This window comes from Condylura cristata, unplaced genomic scaffold (assembly GCF_000260355.1).
Source record: "Condylura cristata isolate star-nosed mole 26May11 unplaced genomic scaffold, ConCri1.0 scaffold00005, whole genome shotgun sequence".
Lineage (NCBI taxonomy): Eukaryota > Metazoa > Chordata > Mammalia > Eulipotyphla > Talpidae > Condylura > Condylura cristata.
This window is the reverse complement of record NW_004567106.1, coordinates 10,268,045-10,285,377: the sequence shown is the minus strand read 5'-3', so window position 1 is coordinate 10,285,377 and position 17,333 is coordinate 10,268,045. Positions and strand designations below refer to the sequence as shown.

Genomic DNA, 17,333 nt, shown 5'->3' with positions numbered 1-17,333 from the left:
CAAAAGAGTAGTCAAATGATAAGTACTTGTTCCAACTTTCGCACAGACAAACAGCTTAGAATATTGAAGGATCGAGGTAAACAGAAACTCAAGATCTCTAAGAAATGTTCATACTTGAACAACTTCCAGAAAGTGGTCTTGGTTGAGAGGGCAAAACCAATATAGATATGTGCCTCACTGAACTTTGGGCAATTTTTTAGGGTTATGTATGCGTGGGGGTTGGGGGCAGGGAAACACATAACATGAACACAAAGAAGAAATACAAACTAGAAACGCCAAGGGGGGAAATAAGAATGATGAAGCTACAATAAGCTTAGATGGTAATGACATGATGAAGCTTAGATGGTAATGACATGATGGTACAGCTGGCATGTTTGGATGATCATTTTAGACAAGAGTCAGAGTCATGCCCACTTACAACAAGTCCTCTGGCACCACTAGCACCAGCAGAACCAACAGGGCCAGGAATACCACGGGGTCCAGGCAGACCAGGAGCGCCAGCAACACCAGGCAGGCCCTAGGAAGGAAAAATGTAGAATGGTCTGTGATGAGGGGACGGCAGGAAAGTCAACGCCCCCTAAAATGCCCTGAAAACCACAGAGGCACACCATTTTAGCTGTCACAATTACTCACCGCAGCACCCTTAGCACCAGTCAGGCCATTGGCTCCAGGGTTACCCTATGCGGAGAAGGCAGAAGGAAATCAGTGAATAGAAGTATTTCTGTTTGTCCTTCATTCTGTTTTTCTTCCTTCCCCTTAGTGAGGTTAATAATGGTGACAGTCACTCACAGGAGGTCCAACGGGGCCGGAAACACCTGGGAGGCCCACTTCACCACGGGCACCAGCGGGACCAGCAGGACCAGGGTTACCAACGGCTCCAAGCTCACCCTGCAGGGGAGAATGACACTGAAGCACCAGCCAGCAAAGAAGGCGACAGCATATTTCTGTCTTTAGGACATCACGTTTCATGAAATTTCTTCAGAATGGCAACAGCTTCCCTATCTGCTTTGATACTGGAAGATTTGGATTTGAGTTCCTATGTTCCTGGCCTGGTTCTGCCATCTTGGCCGCCACTGCTATCTTCCTCTCTCTTAATTTCTGCAGTGGTGACTGACTCTCAGCTAGTCAGTCCAAACTTATTTGAGAATCTATCCGGAGGGACCCCAGGAAATCAGTTTCCATGATACCATCTAAATCTATGCTCGTAATGCTTAGGTACATAGAGATGACCTATTTCAAGCTGGTAGCAAGAAAACTGACTATTCTATATTCATTTTGAAGGAGGGACTAATTAAGTTACCTGTTCTGTTATTATCTCTCAATCTGTTCACACAGTCTCTCTTTTATACCACAAGGTAATTTATTAAGGTAATGAGAATGGCACGAGTGTTTTTACCTTGGGACCAGGGGCACCTGGGAAGCCTGGAGGGCCAGCAGACCCAAGGGGACCCTAAAATCAAAGTACAAGATGGTAAGACATTTTTTTCCCCCAGGAAATTAACAACAAAAGAAGAATGAAGTGACTACACATGGCTTGAATTTATTTAATACTGGCAAAGAGAAAACTGACAGCTCGTCTGTTGTCATTAGCATCTTATCAAGTGGAAGACATTCAAGGTATCCAGAGTGGGTTAATTTTACTTTATACATCAATCAAAAACCTGGGACAGTAGTACTTATAAATAGAACCTTCAAAAGGTGTATGGGGTACTTGGAAGGTGTTATTTCAAAGGAAATTAATAAGGAAGATAGTTCCCATCCACACTCTGCCCCTCAAAACTTCTTCAGGGTCAACACTTACAGCAGGCCCCACAGGCCCCACGCTTCCATCACTTCCGCGGGCACCCTATGAAGAAAATAAACAGGAAAAGTCAAGAAGAACATGAAACGGTAGTTACTAGAAGGTATTTTTTTTTTTAAGATAAAAATGAACAAAAACGAAAGCACTCACAGCTGGACCAGGAGCACCAACACGACCTCTCTCACCAGGAAGCCCACGGGCGCCCTAGAAACAGAAATATTTTCAATGAAGTTCAGAATGCTACTTAAAAAAAAAAATTACAGGCATCATTTGTTTTGTCCAATTTTTTAGTATGTGCAAGAATTCACTAGAAATCAACTTAATTCTAACTCTAACTAAAAGGTAATGGATTTCAACTAATCTACAGAACGTTTAGAAACCTATGAAAGAATATAATGCTGAGGGGGCGGGCAATGAGCAAAACTTAAAGAAGCTCCTGTTTTCACAGTGTACACATTTAGGTTGACAATAAAGGAAGGAATACTTACTGTTTGACCAGGAGTTCCATTTTCTCCAGGGGCACCGGGTTCACCCTATACAGAGAAGTTTGAGTTTTGAACATTACATATATTGATTCTTAACTGGATAATTTTTACCCAAATTATTTTCAACCTATCCATATATTTGCAACTTTTATGACACACCTATATTGCTCTTCAAATATGACGAATACATACATTTTAAAACACTTTCTAAAATATGGATTTTTATTTAGATAATATCAATGTTTTAGAGTTAGGGAGAGGTTATTTATGAGCATTATTTACACAGTTCCCTATTTCTCCCTTAGATTTTGGTCATCACTTAGACTAGGTGGCACAAGTATTAGAAATGGTATCATAAAAAGAGACAGCAGAGGATAAACTCGCATTCAATACAGTCATTGTCTCCCTTTTTAAAATTACTTTGAATACTCAATGTTTTCATTTTTGTACAATGTGAATGAAATTTTGCAGCATCATAATAATTGTCATAGCTATATTGTTTATTTTCAGTCTATATTCTTCTCTTAAATCAAAACCATGGAGTGGTACTATTTAACACAATGGAAAATGGAAGTTTCCTTTCAGGTAATCTGATTTAGATATAGAACATAGTTTGAGAGACATTTAAGGATCTAGAAGCCAATGTGAATACACTCTTTGGGATTCAGATCAAAAGTCCAGTCAGGAATTCTTGCCTGTTCCCCTGCAACCCCTAGGTGAGTGACTTTGGGCAAGTCACTTACTCTCTCTCCTCTGTTTCCCTCATCTGCACAATGAGGGAGTTTCCAAAACTCCTTGCAAGTGCTAACATTTTATGATGCTGTGATTAGTAGCCTGAGCTATAATATTAGGCTCTTGGGAGAATGAGTTTGACCTTATCCATTTGTGTGGCAGCTGGAAAGTTAGAACAGATCCTCCATATTCATGTACATTTCTGGTCCCGCTAGTATTCCTTACTCATTAATTTGTAATTACGTTGGTATTCACTTTAACATCACATTATCTCCGTAATAGGAGAGAGAACATTTTACAGTTGAAAACCCTGTCAGAGAAGAGCCTAGCCAAGAGATAACACACTTCTGAGACTTTAATTACCTAATTAAAAAATTTTTGAGTGTGTATAGATAAATCACAGGAAAGAGGTTGAAAAGCGTATTGTGACATGAATGTACCTATCTAATTAGTGCAAGGCAAAGGAAAATTTACAGTTTCAAATAACATGGAGTGTTCTAATATCTGATCATGAGTTTATTTACTTTTATTTTGGCTGCAGAGGTCTACTGACATTATAGGGTGAATAGAAATGGTGAAAGAAACTATTGGCATTTTTTAATCTTACTTAATAGATATGGAATTGAATAATAAAATGAATATTAATAATCGACCTTTTGTCAGCAAATCTCTGTGGGAGATTTAAAGTACAGAAGAGAAAACAAGGTACTTTCAGAATATGGGTAGCCTTCAGTAAAAATAGACTTTTTGTAAGGGGGATTCACAATGACTACTTTTTAAAACAGCGCTTCCGATCTAGTATTTACCTTCACACCTGGAGCCCCAGGCTGTCCCTTCAATCCATCCAGACCGTTGTGTCCCTGAAAGGTAAATCCTTATGATTAAAATGTGGAGCTTGGTCAGATGTCTTCTCTCTTCCCAGTTTCTGCCTCCCGGTGAATCTTTGCCCGTCTGAGTGGCGCAGAGTGCCAGGGTTCCAGCGCCGAGCAAACTAGCTCCATTGTCCTAAGGAAGCGATAAGCCGCCCCGCACTTAGAGGGAAGGGTACACCTGCTTTCTCCCATCCTTGCCATCTTCAATAATTTGACAATTTTCAGATAATCGCAGATCCCTCTTAAGTTATCTGCATTTTGTGTGATTTTCTCTGTGGGAATCCTTGTTTCTTGGAAGCTAAGAACAGACTAAAAAAAACTACACTTCACTCGACTTTCCAGAACTCTTACTCATTTCTCTCTACTCTGCCAAACTCGAGGAATTTTAAAGTAACTCTGTGCCATCCCGGGGTTTGAATCCAGTTGAGGATTTTCCTAAAAATACTCAACATGTTTGCTCATTGGGATAAAGAATGTGCTCACCCTAATGCCCTTGAAGCCAGGAAGTCCAGGGGTTCCAGGGAAACCACGAGCACCCTTAAAAACAAATATAGAAGACGAGTTATGTGTTTGTTCTAAATAAAAAGGCAATGATTTCCTCTCTACGACATATTCTTCTCATAAAAATTGATGCTTGGAACCAAAAACTAGTATATTTTTAAATGCACAACAACAAATTAACTTGTTTAAATTTGAGGAACTAATAATATGGTATTTGTGGAAACATGATTTTGTTGCTTATAGAATGTTCACTGTCATTAATACTTCATTATTTACATGAATAAAACTGTATGCATTCTAGTTGGATACCTTCCCTATGTGACCATGTTGATGGATTACAGTTCTAGTAGCTAATCTTATGTAAGAGATGTCTCTGACCTCTGGATTATATTATTCTATAAAAAGTCTTACCTGTGGTCCAACAACTCCTCTCTCACCAGGACGCCCAGGTTTTCCGGGGTGACCCTAAAATATGAATACATTATAAAGTAAACTGTTTTCTTGTAAACTGTTGGATAAGAGTGATGACATTTTGGTTTTTACAATCGGGGAAAGGTCATCACAAAAAATACAGATCCAAATATATATTTAATCAACAACTACAGTTTATTAAGCACAATAAAATTCATTACTATTTCATTAAAATATTTTCCATGTGGGGAAAAGTAAGTCAGGCACATTAGTTTCTTGGCTGACTAGTTAATATGAATCCAGAAATCTTTATGGATGCAGGAGTAATTGCACAGCACTTCGATATACTTAGAAGTAAATACTTACATCCTCACCAGCCTTGCCAGGAGGGCCAGCTGGACCACGAGAACCTGCAGGGCCCTAAGAGAATAGGAGAGCCATCAGTTTGTTAGGTTTATATTAATAAACTTCTTGAAAAATAAATTTCTCAAAACAGGAGAAATAAACTCACAGTTTGACCAGGTTCACCAGGCTCACCAGCAGGTCCCTGGAAACCTTGAGGACCCTAAGAGAAAACACTGTGTCATATTCCAAATCTTTATTTCATTCTCTGTATTTTTACATAAGAGAGATTATAAACTTTTAGTACTTACAGGGGCTCCAGATGCACCAGGAGGGCCTCTGGGTCCCATCAAACCCTATAAAGAGGACAGATATAGTTAGCACTGATAAATTGTGATGGCCTGGATTTGACTTAAATAGACTATAGTTTACAATGCTATGGATATTTTTCTGAAAGACAAATCAACAGAATTTTCCTTCAAAGATTTTGTTCCTCTCAAGGAATCATTTGAGGGCCCAGGTTTCTTCCCCTTTTCTCCTAACCCAAACTAGCAGAACTCAATGAGAAACAGATGGGTAACTTCAAGTGTCTTCAAGTTGTGTACAATTGTGCACACTGAGATTGTTATAATGCAGCAAAACAAATCAATTTTTGCACTGCTCAAAATATGCACTGTTCATGCCGCAGATGAAGCATTTCCGTTTGGATTCCTTGATCATATGTCATCACCCCATGTCATACATAGCTTAGAAATTGATATTTTTATTGCCACTAGGGGCATAAATGGAAAAGAATCAAAAGTCCTTCTTAATGATTAGAGGGAGATTTGCTATCATCATATAGCTCCTGGAAGGGCTATTGGTGACTGATGAAAATGTCAAGCAAAAGTGGATATAATGAGGGATGAGAGAAAAATAAAATATTGAAACAGCCTATAGATGAGTCCATTTTATGATATTATTATTGAGAATGTGGCCCAAATGACAGAGATTGTTCTTCATTCTGCAGCACATGAGTAGAGTAAAACAGGGTTACTAGTTTGTGAGTGATATTTCCACTCTTAATTCCCTTTTCATAATCAATGCCTGTGCACATTGTTTTGTAGGGCCTTATTCCTCTAATGTTGAAAACATGGCACAGATAAGACTTGAGTAATTTGTTCATGACACATCAACCATGAAGACGCTGCAGTTAAGCCTGTCTCATTGTATTAATGCTTAGAGTGAAATAATACGGATTTTATTAAAAAGCACATCATCTTAATTATAAGCATTATTTATTTGGTTTGAGAAATCACTTTGACATTTAAAAGCAACTGTCACTTTTCAATTTTTTTAGGTGTACATTAAAAATAATTTTCTTTGACACCATGAATTCTTAATAGTATTTGTTCCTTTTTCCATGTATTTTTAACAATTTCATTTACATAAAAGGTAGTTTATTTTGTGGATGCTGTGAGATGGATGATGATTATTCATTCATTCAGAGAAGAACCCTGTGGGGGTTTATCGTTATTGATTTTCCAACATGGAAAATTATTTTAATACTTTATTGCCGCCTATTTGTGAAACCCATGTCTGTTGGTTACACATTTCTGTGGATGTGTGGGGAGATGCAAGCTTAAATTCTATTCCATTGATATTTAGAAGTAAAACATTCTGCTTCATGCATCCTAGAGAGATGCTCCAAAGTCAGGGAATGTGAAATCTATATTAATTTTCTTGGCTTATGTAAGCTTTTTTTTTAGTAGAGCTGTGCCCTGCTGTCAAGAATACTTCTCGAGGCATAGGTACTGCTTTAAAAGTAACAAATGTCCAGCATTAGCTGATATAGCTAATTTCAAACAGTCAATATAAACAAAGCCGAAAGAAAATCTCTATTTCTTCATTTCGGATATGAATGTTTTAAGTTACTAGAAAAACTCAGGAAATTGGAAATCATCGATTAAAGACACATTATTTCTCAAGTGAGAGTTTTAATTTACAGAAAATATTACCTCGCCCTTATAGTGAATTAGCTTATTTGCAGACCATTAACTCCATCAGAACATCTTCTTTAGGAGATAGAGCACTAAATGCATTGCCCAGGTAAATTTTATATTTTAAAGACCATTTTAAGTTTGGGTAGACAAATACCTTTGTTTAGAAGCAATTAATTAAAATCACTTAATTATGTCCGTGTGGGTATTAAACTCTGTAGTGTTTAATCAACTTAATGTTTTTACTTTCAACAATTTTTCCCTCTTTTGCATCCATATGAGCATATATTTTGCATGCTTATGTCAGTGCTTTTTCTCCTAACACATCTCACCAGGCTTGATGGAGGGTTCATTTGTTCAAGATAGTCTATCATCATCATAATCACATAGAAAACATTTTCTAAATGTTACTCAGATTACAAATATTTGGCTTGAGTGATATCAATGCTGAATTTTACTCATGTTCTCTTCTATGATGATTTATAATTAATAGACTAAAATAAGAATATTTACCAAAATGGATAAAAAGAAACATCTCTTATATTGTTAACCCCCTGAGGGAGAGTCAGAATCTATCACAATCACTACTATACTCCCAATGCATAATACAGCCTGAGGCTCAATGAAAGCATTAGCTACTTATTTGTTGAATAAATTAATGTTTCATTCAAAAACTGGACACATGAGCCATGATCTACAATATCAGACATGTTGCCTGGTAGGTAGCCCTACTTTTATCATAATCTCCCGTATGACTTTAGAAAAGGGCTTAACTGCTTTAGTTGTAAAGTAAGTAGGTTAGAGTAGAAGTTGTTGATCTTTCCAACAAATTTATAGAACTTACTTCTCTCTCTCTCAGGATTGCTTGAGTGTTAGAGGTTATAACAGAGTGGTTATTCTCCTGAATTAAACTGATTTACCTAAATATGACTACTGTGTTCAGAGATTATTTCTTAAATATAAATATCCGACCTGTTAAAAGGAAGTGGGTTTGTAGAAAAAAAATGGAACTTTCCAAGTGTAGGCTTAGATTTTACTAAATTTGAATGTAAAAAGACCTGCTGCTTTTATCTGATATAAGTAGTGTTAACTTAGACAGTCAAGTGGCAATGTGAAATTTAACATTAGATTCATTCTCTATTCCTATGTTTGACTGAGATAAAAAGATACAAGCATACCATTGGTCCAGGGCCAAGGCCAACTCCTTTTCCATCATATTGAGCAGCAAAGTTCTAGGAGAGAAACAACACTTTACATTAATTTATAATAATTACCAGTCATTCAGTTCATTTTCTCACTTACTTGTTTAAAAGAGAGCATTATTTTAAAAATAACTATTAGTTTAAAAATATCTATTGAACTAACCTCTTAAAAAGCAGGGAGAAATAAAAGTTTATAATTTAGTTCCCTTCTATGTTTCTAAACTTCCCCTACTCCATCTCCATCCCAACCTCTATGCTGAAGTAGGAAACCGTTCTAAACTTTAAAAAGTGACTATGGACTCCTGGTAAATTAAACAGAGACCAAGAGGACAACATTGCATTTCTACCTGATGCTCCTCTTCTCCAAACCAAACAAAATGACTAAGAGACCTTTGGCTTGCTGGAGTTTCAAAAAGGATATAAAGAGTTTTCAAGTTTAGAGAAAAATTAAATTAAAATGCCCCTTGGAAGATTAAACTTTTTAAAAATAGTTCATAGTAATAACTCTACTGTTAAAGATCTCTCTTATAGTGGTAGATCTATTAAGAAGGTGCTTTTTAATGCACTCAGTAGATAAGCAATCATAATAAGATCTTTGGGAGAGAAAGGTCTTATTTTACTGGCATACAGTTGGGTATTAGAATTAGGCTTCTGATTCATAGTGCTAACCAATTAAGCAAATATGTTTTCCTTCCTGCAGTGAGGCCATTTGGCACTCATAACATTGTTAAAGACATAAAGCTAAAAGAAGATATTAATGAAAAAGGGAAATGTACTTTTCTCAAATTAGTTTCAAGCAAATTAAACCTAAAACTGCTTTGTATGTTGGTTCAGCAGACTTCAGGCCAAGGAGAATAAAAAGAGTAGGATGTTTGCAAAATTGTTTAAGATCAGGGATTTCACTTATAATTCATTCTAATCAAACTCTTTAATAATGCAACACCTCTTATTTGTGCTCTACTGATAAAAGATATTACATCCCCAAATTAAATAATGGTCGTGAGGGCTGAAGCTACCTTTACTGAACACAAAGACCAGTCCTGTAATTGACAAGGACTCACAAAGAGAATGGGAAAAGCAGAATTTTGAATGAAGAAGCCAAAGAAATGAAATAAAATACACTAATTTCCACATGGTGGACTCTCCTTAACTACTACTAATAAATTTCACAATAAGTCTTCTTCTGAGGTATAAGAAATTACATTAGCTAAAAGTTACAATATTTGAGACACCTTACCCCACCGAGACCTGGGGGGCCAGGAGGACCTGGTGGACCAGGAGGGCCCGGGATTCCATCATCTCCATCTTTGCCTGGTGGGCCTGGGGGACCCTGATGCAAAAAGTGAATAGTTAGTGTTAGTCAGAACCAGACACATCTATACATGGAAAAGAAGACTTAGGAAAATATGGTCAAATTGCACATTTCAATGTGCAATTGGGATAGAAATTTAACCTGCCACATTTGTCACTGGTTGATATTTATTTATGACATAAGGTCTACTTGAGAATGAGCTTTAGGAACAGATTATAAAGACACAGGACGAGGGAGTTTTCTTAGGGCACTATTTCAGTCATTGAATACTAATTCCTAATGGAGCTCGACTATTCAAATGAAGATCAAAATTATAGCTAAAATTTATGATCCTGTAAATTTCCTATAATTAACAACTAACAATGCTATGTTAGTACTATGTCATAGTACTATGTCTATGGATTGTCTGTTTCTGTGGACTTATTCAGTTGTTCTCTCATGTTATATGTGAACAGTAGATTAATTGTTATGATCATTAATACAGTCATTTTATCGTCATTTTATCACAGGGTAGAGAATCCTGCATATTACCTATCATTAACTATTTATGGTGCCAACATAATTTACTGATAGATTGCATGAGTAAAATATATTAAGTTTACAGCACCTGGTAGATGTAAGACACAGGTATTTATACATTAATGAAAGTACCATATGACTCAAAACCATGCAGTTAGAAAATATTCAAATAAGAATAGCAGGAAGAGGTATGAATACCAAGCCCAACTTGCATATTTTTTAATTGAGACAGAAACATGTTGACTACTATTTCACTGTTACTCCCAGGCTACTTAAGAGATTTTACTTGAAAAGCAAACATAACTTGCTGAAAAAAGGAGCATGTAGTTTTACATAGTTACATTTCCATTATTTATGTGCTAGATGGGTCAATTAAACACAAAGAAAGATAGGCTAAGCAAAGAATATGGTTGTCTATAATAGTTTCAAGTTTTAAAGAAGAGAGGATACGAATATTGATTATATATAATAATGTTCATTTGTCTCTTCTTTAGGGCATTATCTGTTTAAAAGGTGGTGCGATTTCTGGATGCATATCCTTATAAATTGTCAGTGTCTCACAGTTTCTAATATGTAGTCATTCAAATATAAGCCAAAGACTCTCAATAGTTCAAAAATTACACACCCTTTCTCCACGTGGTCCTCTATCTCCGGTTGGACCCTACAAGGAAGATACAAATAGCATAACAGTAAATGTCCAAGCAATTTCCAGCAAATGAGCAAAGAAAGCACTCTTGATAATAATTGTTGGTAAGACTGACATGACCATGATGTAAAGAGAGTAGCTGTAAAAACGGCACAATGCAAGAGATAGTAGTGTATTTTTAAATTATAATTACATGTGCTTTTTTTTTTTAATAGGGAGATTGGAAGCTCTATCTCCAGTCATTATAGCAATATTAGTACTATTTTTAGAAAGATGACTTCTGCAGTTAAAAGCACCATTTTGTTACATCATTAACAGCGTATTTATATAGTCAGATGTCTTTAAAATAAACTTTCATTTACTACACATAATTAACATAATATTCATTCTATCTTGAGAATAAAAACAATTTTTTTTCTTTAGCGTGTAAATCACCATCTTGTATAATGTAGGTATAATGAGAGATAATTTCTGGCAGATAATAAAGCTTTGTAATCTTAGACATCAAAACCACTTCATATTATGGCTCAACTAATACATATTCATGTAAGCAAAAACTTGACAAATTATTTTCCTTCTATAATCTACTATATTATTTTCCTTCTATAATCTACTATAAATTTAGATAAATTATAAGTTATCACTAATATTTTCAGATATTGTAGAGAAGTATTCAATTCTTACCTTCCTTGGAGTTGCCTGGGAAAGAAAAAGCAAAAGATTATTATTATGAAATTGTATTTATATACAATATATGCATTATTTTAAATGGTTCCCAATTCAGTGTTCCATATTAGTATACAATAGACTGCATTACACTGTGCTTTACTACATAATAAAATTTCAAAATACAATAAAAATTTTACTAATATTTTATGTAAAAACAAAATATATACTTATCGGTAATTATACCTCCAATTCAATCCATGAGCTAAGAGTTTGTTCATAATACTCTTTCAAGTGATTCCAAGAGAGACATGAATGTCTTTGTAGTACAGAGTAGCTGATACTAAAATCAAGTTACCACTGGATTATTTACTCTATTTCTTATGGGTGTTTTTTCTTCTGAGGGCAGTCTTTCCTCAGTAGTCCTGCCCCATTTCAGAAATTGGGGGTGGATACTTTCTAAGGCAGCCAGAAAGGTTTTGACTATCATAACTCTTGGTTTTCTTGGTAATTCAGGATGGACAATAGCAAGGCAGCCTCTCCTTCCTTTCTCAGAGAAGGTATTACTGTGGCTAAGGAAATCAAAATATAAAAAAAAAATCTGAAAATTATTTTACTCACCTCTTGTAAAGCTGTAGAAGGGGAAAGTAGGAAATAATTATTAGTATAATTTTCTTGATCAATAGCAGTGATTAACAAGTAGAGTTTTTTTATAGAATTGACTTACCTATTTAACATCAATTATATTTGTATTAAGAATATTCGAATGACTTGGAAATTATGCAGGTCAAAAGTATGGCAAGGATCAGCAGGGTGATTTGTTTGCAAGATTAATATGTAAATATATTTTTAATTAAATTGTTAATTACTATTTCATAAATATTGTGAAATATTAATGTGTCTGAAGGATACTTCTAACATTTAGCAATTAAGCTGATAAATTGCACAGGTGGGTTACTGAGTGTGAGCAAGACCAGCAAATTGATGAGGAAATACTTTATAGTTGAGATAATTTTGATACTTAAAAATCTAAAAAGGGAAAATTTAGAAAAGTTACCAAAAATAGATTTTGTTTTCCAGAAAACATGAAAGTTACCTAGTACTTCATTGAGGTTGTATTATTTTTAATGTCCGCTTTCAAAAGGACACATTTCAAAAGAACATAATTTGAAAATTAGTCACTATGAAATGGATTCATTTGGACATTTGAAATTTTGTTTTAAATTGGTTCACCTAAATTAGGTGAGGTCATTTTACCAATACATATCACTTTTGTCCCTGAAAAGGAATTGCTCTTTGTAAATGGAAAAGCTGTGCATTAAAGATCTTGAAAAATAATGGGAAACACACACTAAAGTAATATCCTCCCCCCTTGCCATAATTGCTGTAAGTTCTTAAGGAATAAATTCCTCTCCTACGGTATAAAAATTACAGGTTAACACAGTATGTAAGTGTGGCCAAGCTGGCAGCAAGGTGAATCACCCCCACCCCCAAAATGCTTTAATTAGGTGGCCAAGAAGTGTGTCATTTGGAGTGAGAACATCTGTTGCAATAGTCACATTTCAGGAGGGTGGACCACATCCAGCACTGACATTTAAGGGCAATTTATGAGAATTACTTTTAAATTAGGAAAATGATATGTTTACTTCATTGTGTCCATCAGTAGGAAGAATAATTATGCCTGGATTTGATTAGCTGAAGTCCTTATGATTTTGGAAATTTGCCTTTTAATTACTCAGACTGAGCCATTTTGAAGAATGGGTATTTGGTAACTTTTATTCTAAACCATGGTTGGCTGTTGATTGGAAGGTGAGTTGTCTCTTATTCTTTTCAAAATTCATGTTTTTTCTAGGAACCAATTCTTGCCATCCATTCTCATCTCTTGGCCATGTAAAGTTGTTTAAAAAAATTAGCCCTTGGACATCCACAGTGTATATACTGAAAATGGATGAAGAAAGAAAAACACATAGGGAGAAATGCATCTGTCATGATACAATGGTAGACATGTGGCATGTGGGTGGAGCAAATAGTTTGGCATATGGGTGTGGCCAAGCATCTCTCATAACCATCAAGTCAGTGTCTTTGGTAATTAGGCAACCTTCTTAGAGCCAAAAAAAAAAAAAAAAAAAAAGATTTTCTCCATTTTATCTTGACATAAAAATGGGGCCTCAAAACCTACAATTGGAAGGTGGTCTTAAGAGTCCCTCCATTTTGGATAAGGCACATTTTTACTTGCCCAAGGTCACCTGATAAATTAGTGGCAAAGCCATGAGAAAGACCCTTGTCATTTAAGTCCCATCTCACTGTCGATATTTCCTAACTGGCTGCATTAAGAATATCTGATTGTCACTGGGAATATATTGTGGCGGTAACCTAAGCTCCCACAAAAGGCAGAGCAGCTTATTGTTAAATGTTACCATTTCCACGAATGGATAATGATCGGAGAAGCCACTTTTATTTTTCAGACTATATCCAATTCAATAGCATCCATTTTCTTCCTAAGGTACAATGACTCGGTATGGATAATGGCCTTAATCAGACATGCAAACCTGTGTCATCTTTAATGGGGATTCTTTTCGCCTCCAGGCTTGAACCTCTGTGCTTCCATTGGCCTCCCTGCAGAGGGCGCCTTAGAGTCATCAGCACTTGCGAGACGGGTCCAACTACGCCCAGCAGAGAAAAACCCGCGGGGGGGCTGAGTTTTGCGTTACTAACTTAAAGGGGTTCGAAACTAGGCCTCACGTTTCACAAGCTAGACTCCCGGTCAGTCATGAGGCCTGTGACGCCTATACCCTTCACCTCCTTCAGCGCGACAGTTGTTAGTATCTTATGCTTCAGGAGGACTTAAGTTCCCTTTGATCTTATCGCAGCTTCCAGATCGATTTAGCTGCCTCACTCCTAGTCAAGAGAAAAGTTTCCTCGCTGTTGGCGAGAGTTGAGCCTTTCATGTTTTCATTTCTAAAGTAATTTCCATGCTTCTTATCAACACCAGCGTATCCCACATGCCAAGGAGCCTTCCCTCCAAACTGCACTTAGAGCAGGTTTAGTTTTTCCTTTTTCAGATCAGGGTACCCATCCTTTAACCTCTCTCTCCCCGCCGGCCCCAAACAAGCTGAAGGCACTTACATTGGCATGTTGCTAGGCACGAAGTTACTGCAAGCAGCAACAAAGTCCGCGTATCCACAAAGCTGAGCATGTCTACCACTTAGACATGCAGACTCCTTGTGTCGCAGAGCCCCTGGGGTACCGGCAGAGGTATCACCTGGCGGGCGCAGGCATGCAGTCGCGGCCAGCACCTCCAACTTAGCCGAAACCTCCTGCTGCCTTGGTGCTAAAATAATAAAGCCCGGATCTGCCCTATTTATACGGCCAAAGTTTCCCTGGCCTGAGGGTGCCTCCAAAACCGTCTCCACCAATGGGAGAGCTGGGACTGGGGGCCCGGGGCGGCCACAGCTGGGAGGAGACTGCGGGGGCGCAGAGGAGGGAGCAAAGGGGGGAGGGACGTGGCCACGAAGCTGGCTTCTTAAATTGGTTCCATTCTTTTTGAGGACGTGGACACTTTTGAGGCTTTCAAGGGGGAAACTCTGACTCGCTGTCTGCATACCTCCGCCCTCCCCGTCACCCCGCCCTCCCTGCCCGTTCCAAGTTTGGAAACACTTTTGGACACGTCGGAGCGCTCCACAGATACAGACAGGGGCCTTTTGCAGACGTTGGGGCCACCGGGCAATGGTAGAGGGGACTGGAGATCGGAGATCAAAGCGGGAGCTGTCCAGTCCTGCCTCACCTGGTGCCCTGCGGGCCACCGGCAGGTGGACAGGGCGTGGGGAGGGGCGCGAAGGGAGCAGGCGAACTGGGTAGCTGGGAGCGCAGACTAGACAACGTGGCGCAACCCGCCGCCCTACCCCTCTCTTTTCATCACGCCCCTTCCAGCCCCCCGTCCAGCTTTTTTTCCAGCTTTGGGACTTGTGAGCCTACTTTTTCAGCAGTAACGCTCTTTTGCTCTTCTGGCTCTGGAAGAGTTTGAGAGGAGGTTTCTTTCTAATGAGGGTTGGGTCAGAGTCTGAGAGCTGCTACTGGTGGGTGGGTGGGGTGGGCAGAGGCTAGTGGCCATGTGGCACCCAGTACCAAGGAAACTAAGCTTTGTGCATACCAGGGACTCGATCAAGCTTTAGCAGCCTTTCCACCTCCTGACTGCCCCAGGCAGAGGCTGATTCCAAACCAGTTCTGGGGGGACTGACTAGTCCTGCAAAATAATGAAAATCGACCTACCAGATCACCTCCCTCACACCATCTCTGCAACTTAGAATCTGCTCTCCCCCTTTCAGGTTGCCAGCATTCCTCTCCCAATCCCCTCCCTAGAGCTCTTGTTTGGATTTACCAGCTCCAGCCTGAGTCTGGATTTAGAAAACTTTCCCAAGAGCCCCTCAAATCCCACTTCACCTCACTGCTTATTCAATGCGCCCACTTTCATACTATGCCACCTTACTGTTTTAACCCTAGCTTGTCTTCACCCTTTGGGGAAACACCTCATTCCTTATAGAGAGGCTTCTAATTCAAGTTTGGAATACAGACTTCTCTGGCAACGACTCAAGCAGGGTCCCCATCAAGGTGATATTAACGCTCCCCAACATCTAACTTCCTTTTCTCCTTTCTACTATCTGCTTCCCACTTGGGAGAACAGGAGCTGGGAGCTTAACCCTGAGACATTGGGAGTGAGAAGAGCTCCAAGACCCGTGAATTACTGTGCATGGTTCTTGTCCTAAACCCTCTTGAGACGTCTCTTCCTGTCCAGAGGTCCAGAGGAAAGGCCCATCTCAGGGTGCACCTCTGTTTGCCAGCACCCCCATGGTACAAAGGGTGTTTTCTGTCAACTTTGGCTCCACAAAACTGAACCAAATGGATGTAGTTCCTTCTTAATCTTTTTTTCTTTCTTATCCTCCTCTCTGCTCTTTCTTCTTCTGTACATTAAGGAAGATTTTCTGCCTAAGTTAACTCCACAGCAATGCTATCAACCAAAATGAATTGAATATTCTTAAATTGCTTGCCTCCTTTAAGCTTAAAAAACAGAGAGAAACATTAACAGAAATAAGAGAAAAAGCAAAACTATAATCTTCTTTCATTCTAATCAAGGACACAGACTTGGGAGGTAACTCTGGGAGTCTTTTTGAAATAACTTGGAGTGAAGGAATTTGAAAGGGTGTCTGGTCACGTCTGGGAGAGTGTTCCCAAGGAGGAATTTACAGTTGAATTTGATCCTTTATAAACTATAGAACATTTTTTTGGACATGCAATTATAACTTCCCTTTTAGTATAAAAACTCTTCAGCTGGTTTTTGAGAATTAGAGAAATGTTAAGTTCAAACACATATTTATAAACTTAAAGGAAAAACATCACTAGAGAAATGTTAATTCAAACACATATTTATAAACTTGAAGGAAAAGCATTGCTGCAGAGTGAACTGATAACTTGAAAAGCATTCCTGGAAACTGATGCAAGTACCAAATGCTGCCGCTTGCTAGCTCCCCGCCCTGCTGATGTGGCAGGGCTTGAAGCAGGCAGTCTCAGCATTTGATGGGAGGCCCCGATCTAGAGGAAACAATGCACTTGAAGAAAAGTGAAGTGGATTTTTTCTGTTTTCACTGGGAGGCAGGTTCCAGTTCCAGCAATTTTACACATTGTTTTGCTCTTCTCTTTCTCTTGCTCATTGGGGGAAGATAATTAAGCAAATATTTGTGCTCTGGGAGGGATTCTTTAATACCTAATTTAGATCTCTGTTAAGTAGTTTGTGCTTCACTCAATCAAGGAGAAGCTTTTGGTGTGGATGGGGTGGAGCCGGAAGAGAGCTGACCCAAAGCCTAAAGGGAG

At 38.2% G+C, this 17,333-nt stretch overlaps 1 protein-coding gene across 1 annotated transcript in view; it reads right to left on the bottom strand.

Annotated features, from left to right (window-relative positions):
• The window catches only part of COL1A2 (collagen, type I, alpha 2), a 34,781-nt gene extending 19,893 nt beyond the window's left edge, over positions 1-14,888 (bottom strand). The window contains exons 1-19 of the mRNA XM_004676693.2: positions 14,595-14,888; positions 12,090-12,100; positions 11,487-11,501; positions 10,782-10,817; positions 9,563-9,655; positions 8,302-8,355; positions 5,456-5,500; positions 5,314-5,367; positions 5,169-5,222; positions 4,803-4,856; positions 4,374-4,427; positions 3,825-3,878; positions 2,290-2,334; positions 1,952-2,005; positions 1,802-1,846; positions 1,397-1,450; positions 790-888; positions 634-678; positions 419-517 (exon numbers count right to left, since the gene is read on the bottom strand). Of these exons, the coding sequence (XP_004676750.1) occupies positions 419-517; positions 634-678; positions 790-888; positions 1,397-1,450; positions 1,802-1,846; positions 1,952-2,005; positions 2,290-2,334; positions 3,825-3,878; positions 4,374-4,427; positions 4,803-4,856; positions 5,169-5,222; positions 5,314-5,367; positions 5,456-5,500; positions 8,302-8,355; positions 9,563-9,655; positions 10,782-10,817; positions 11,487-11,501; positions 12,090-12,100; positions 14,595-14,664 (1,035 nt within the window). The 5' untranslated portion in view covers positions 14,665-14,888. The remainder of the gene's footprint in view (positions 1-418; positions 518-633; positions 679-789; positions 889-1,396; positions 1,451-1,801; positions 1,847-1,951; positions 2,006-2,289; positions 2,335-3,824; positions 3,879-4,373; positions 4,428-4,802; positions 4,857-5,168; positions 5,223-5,313; positions 5,368-5,455; positions 5,501-8,301; positions 8,356-9,562; positions 9,656-10,781; positions 10,818-11,486; positions 11,502-12,089; positions 12,101-14,594) is intronic.
• Between the last annotated feature and the right edge of the window lie 2,445 nt (positions 14,889-17,333).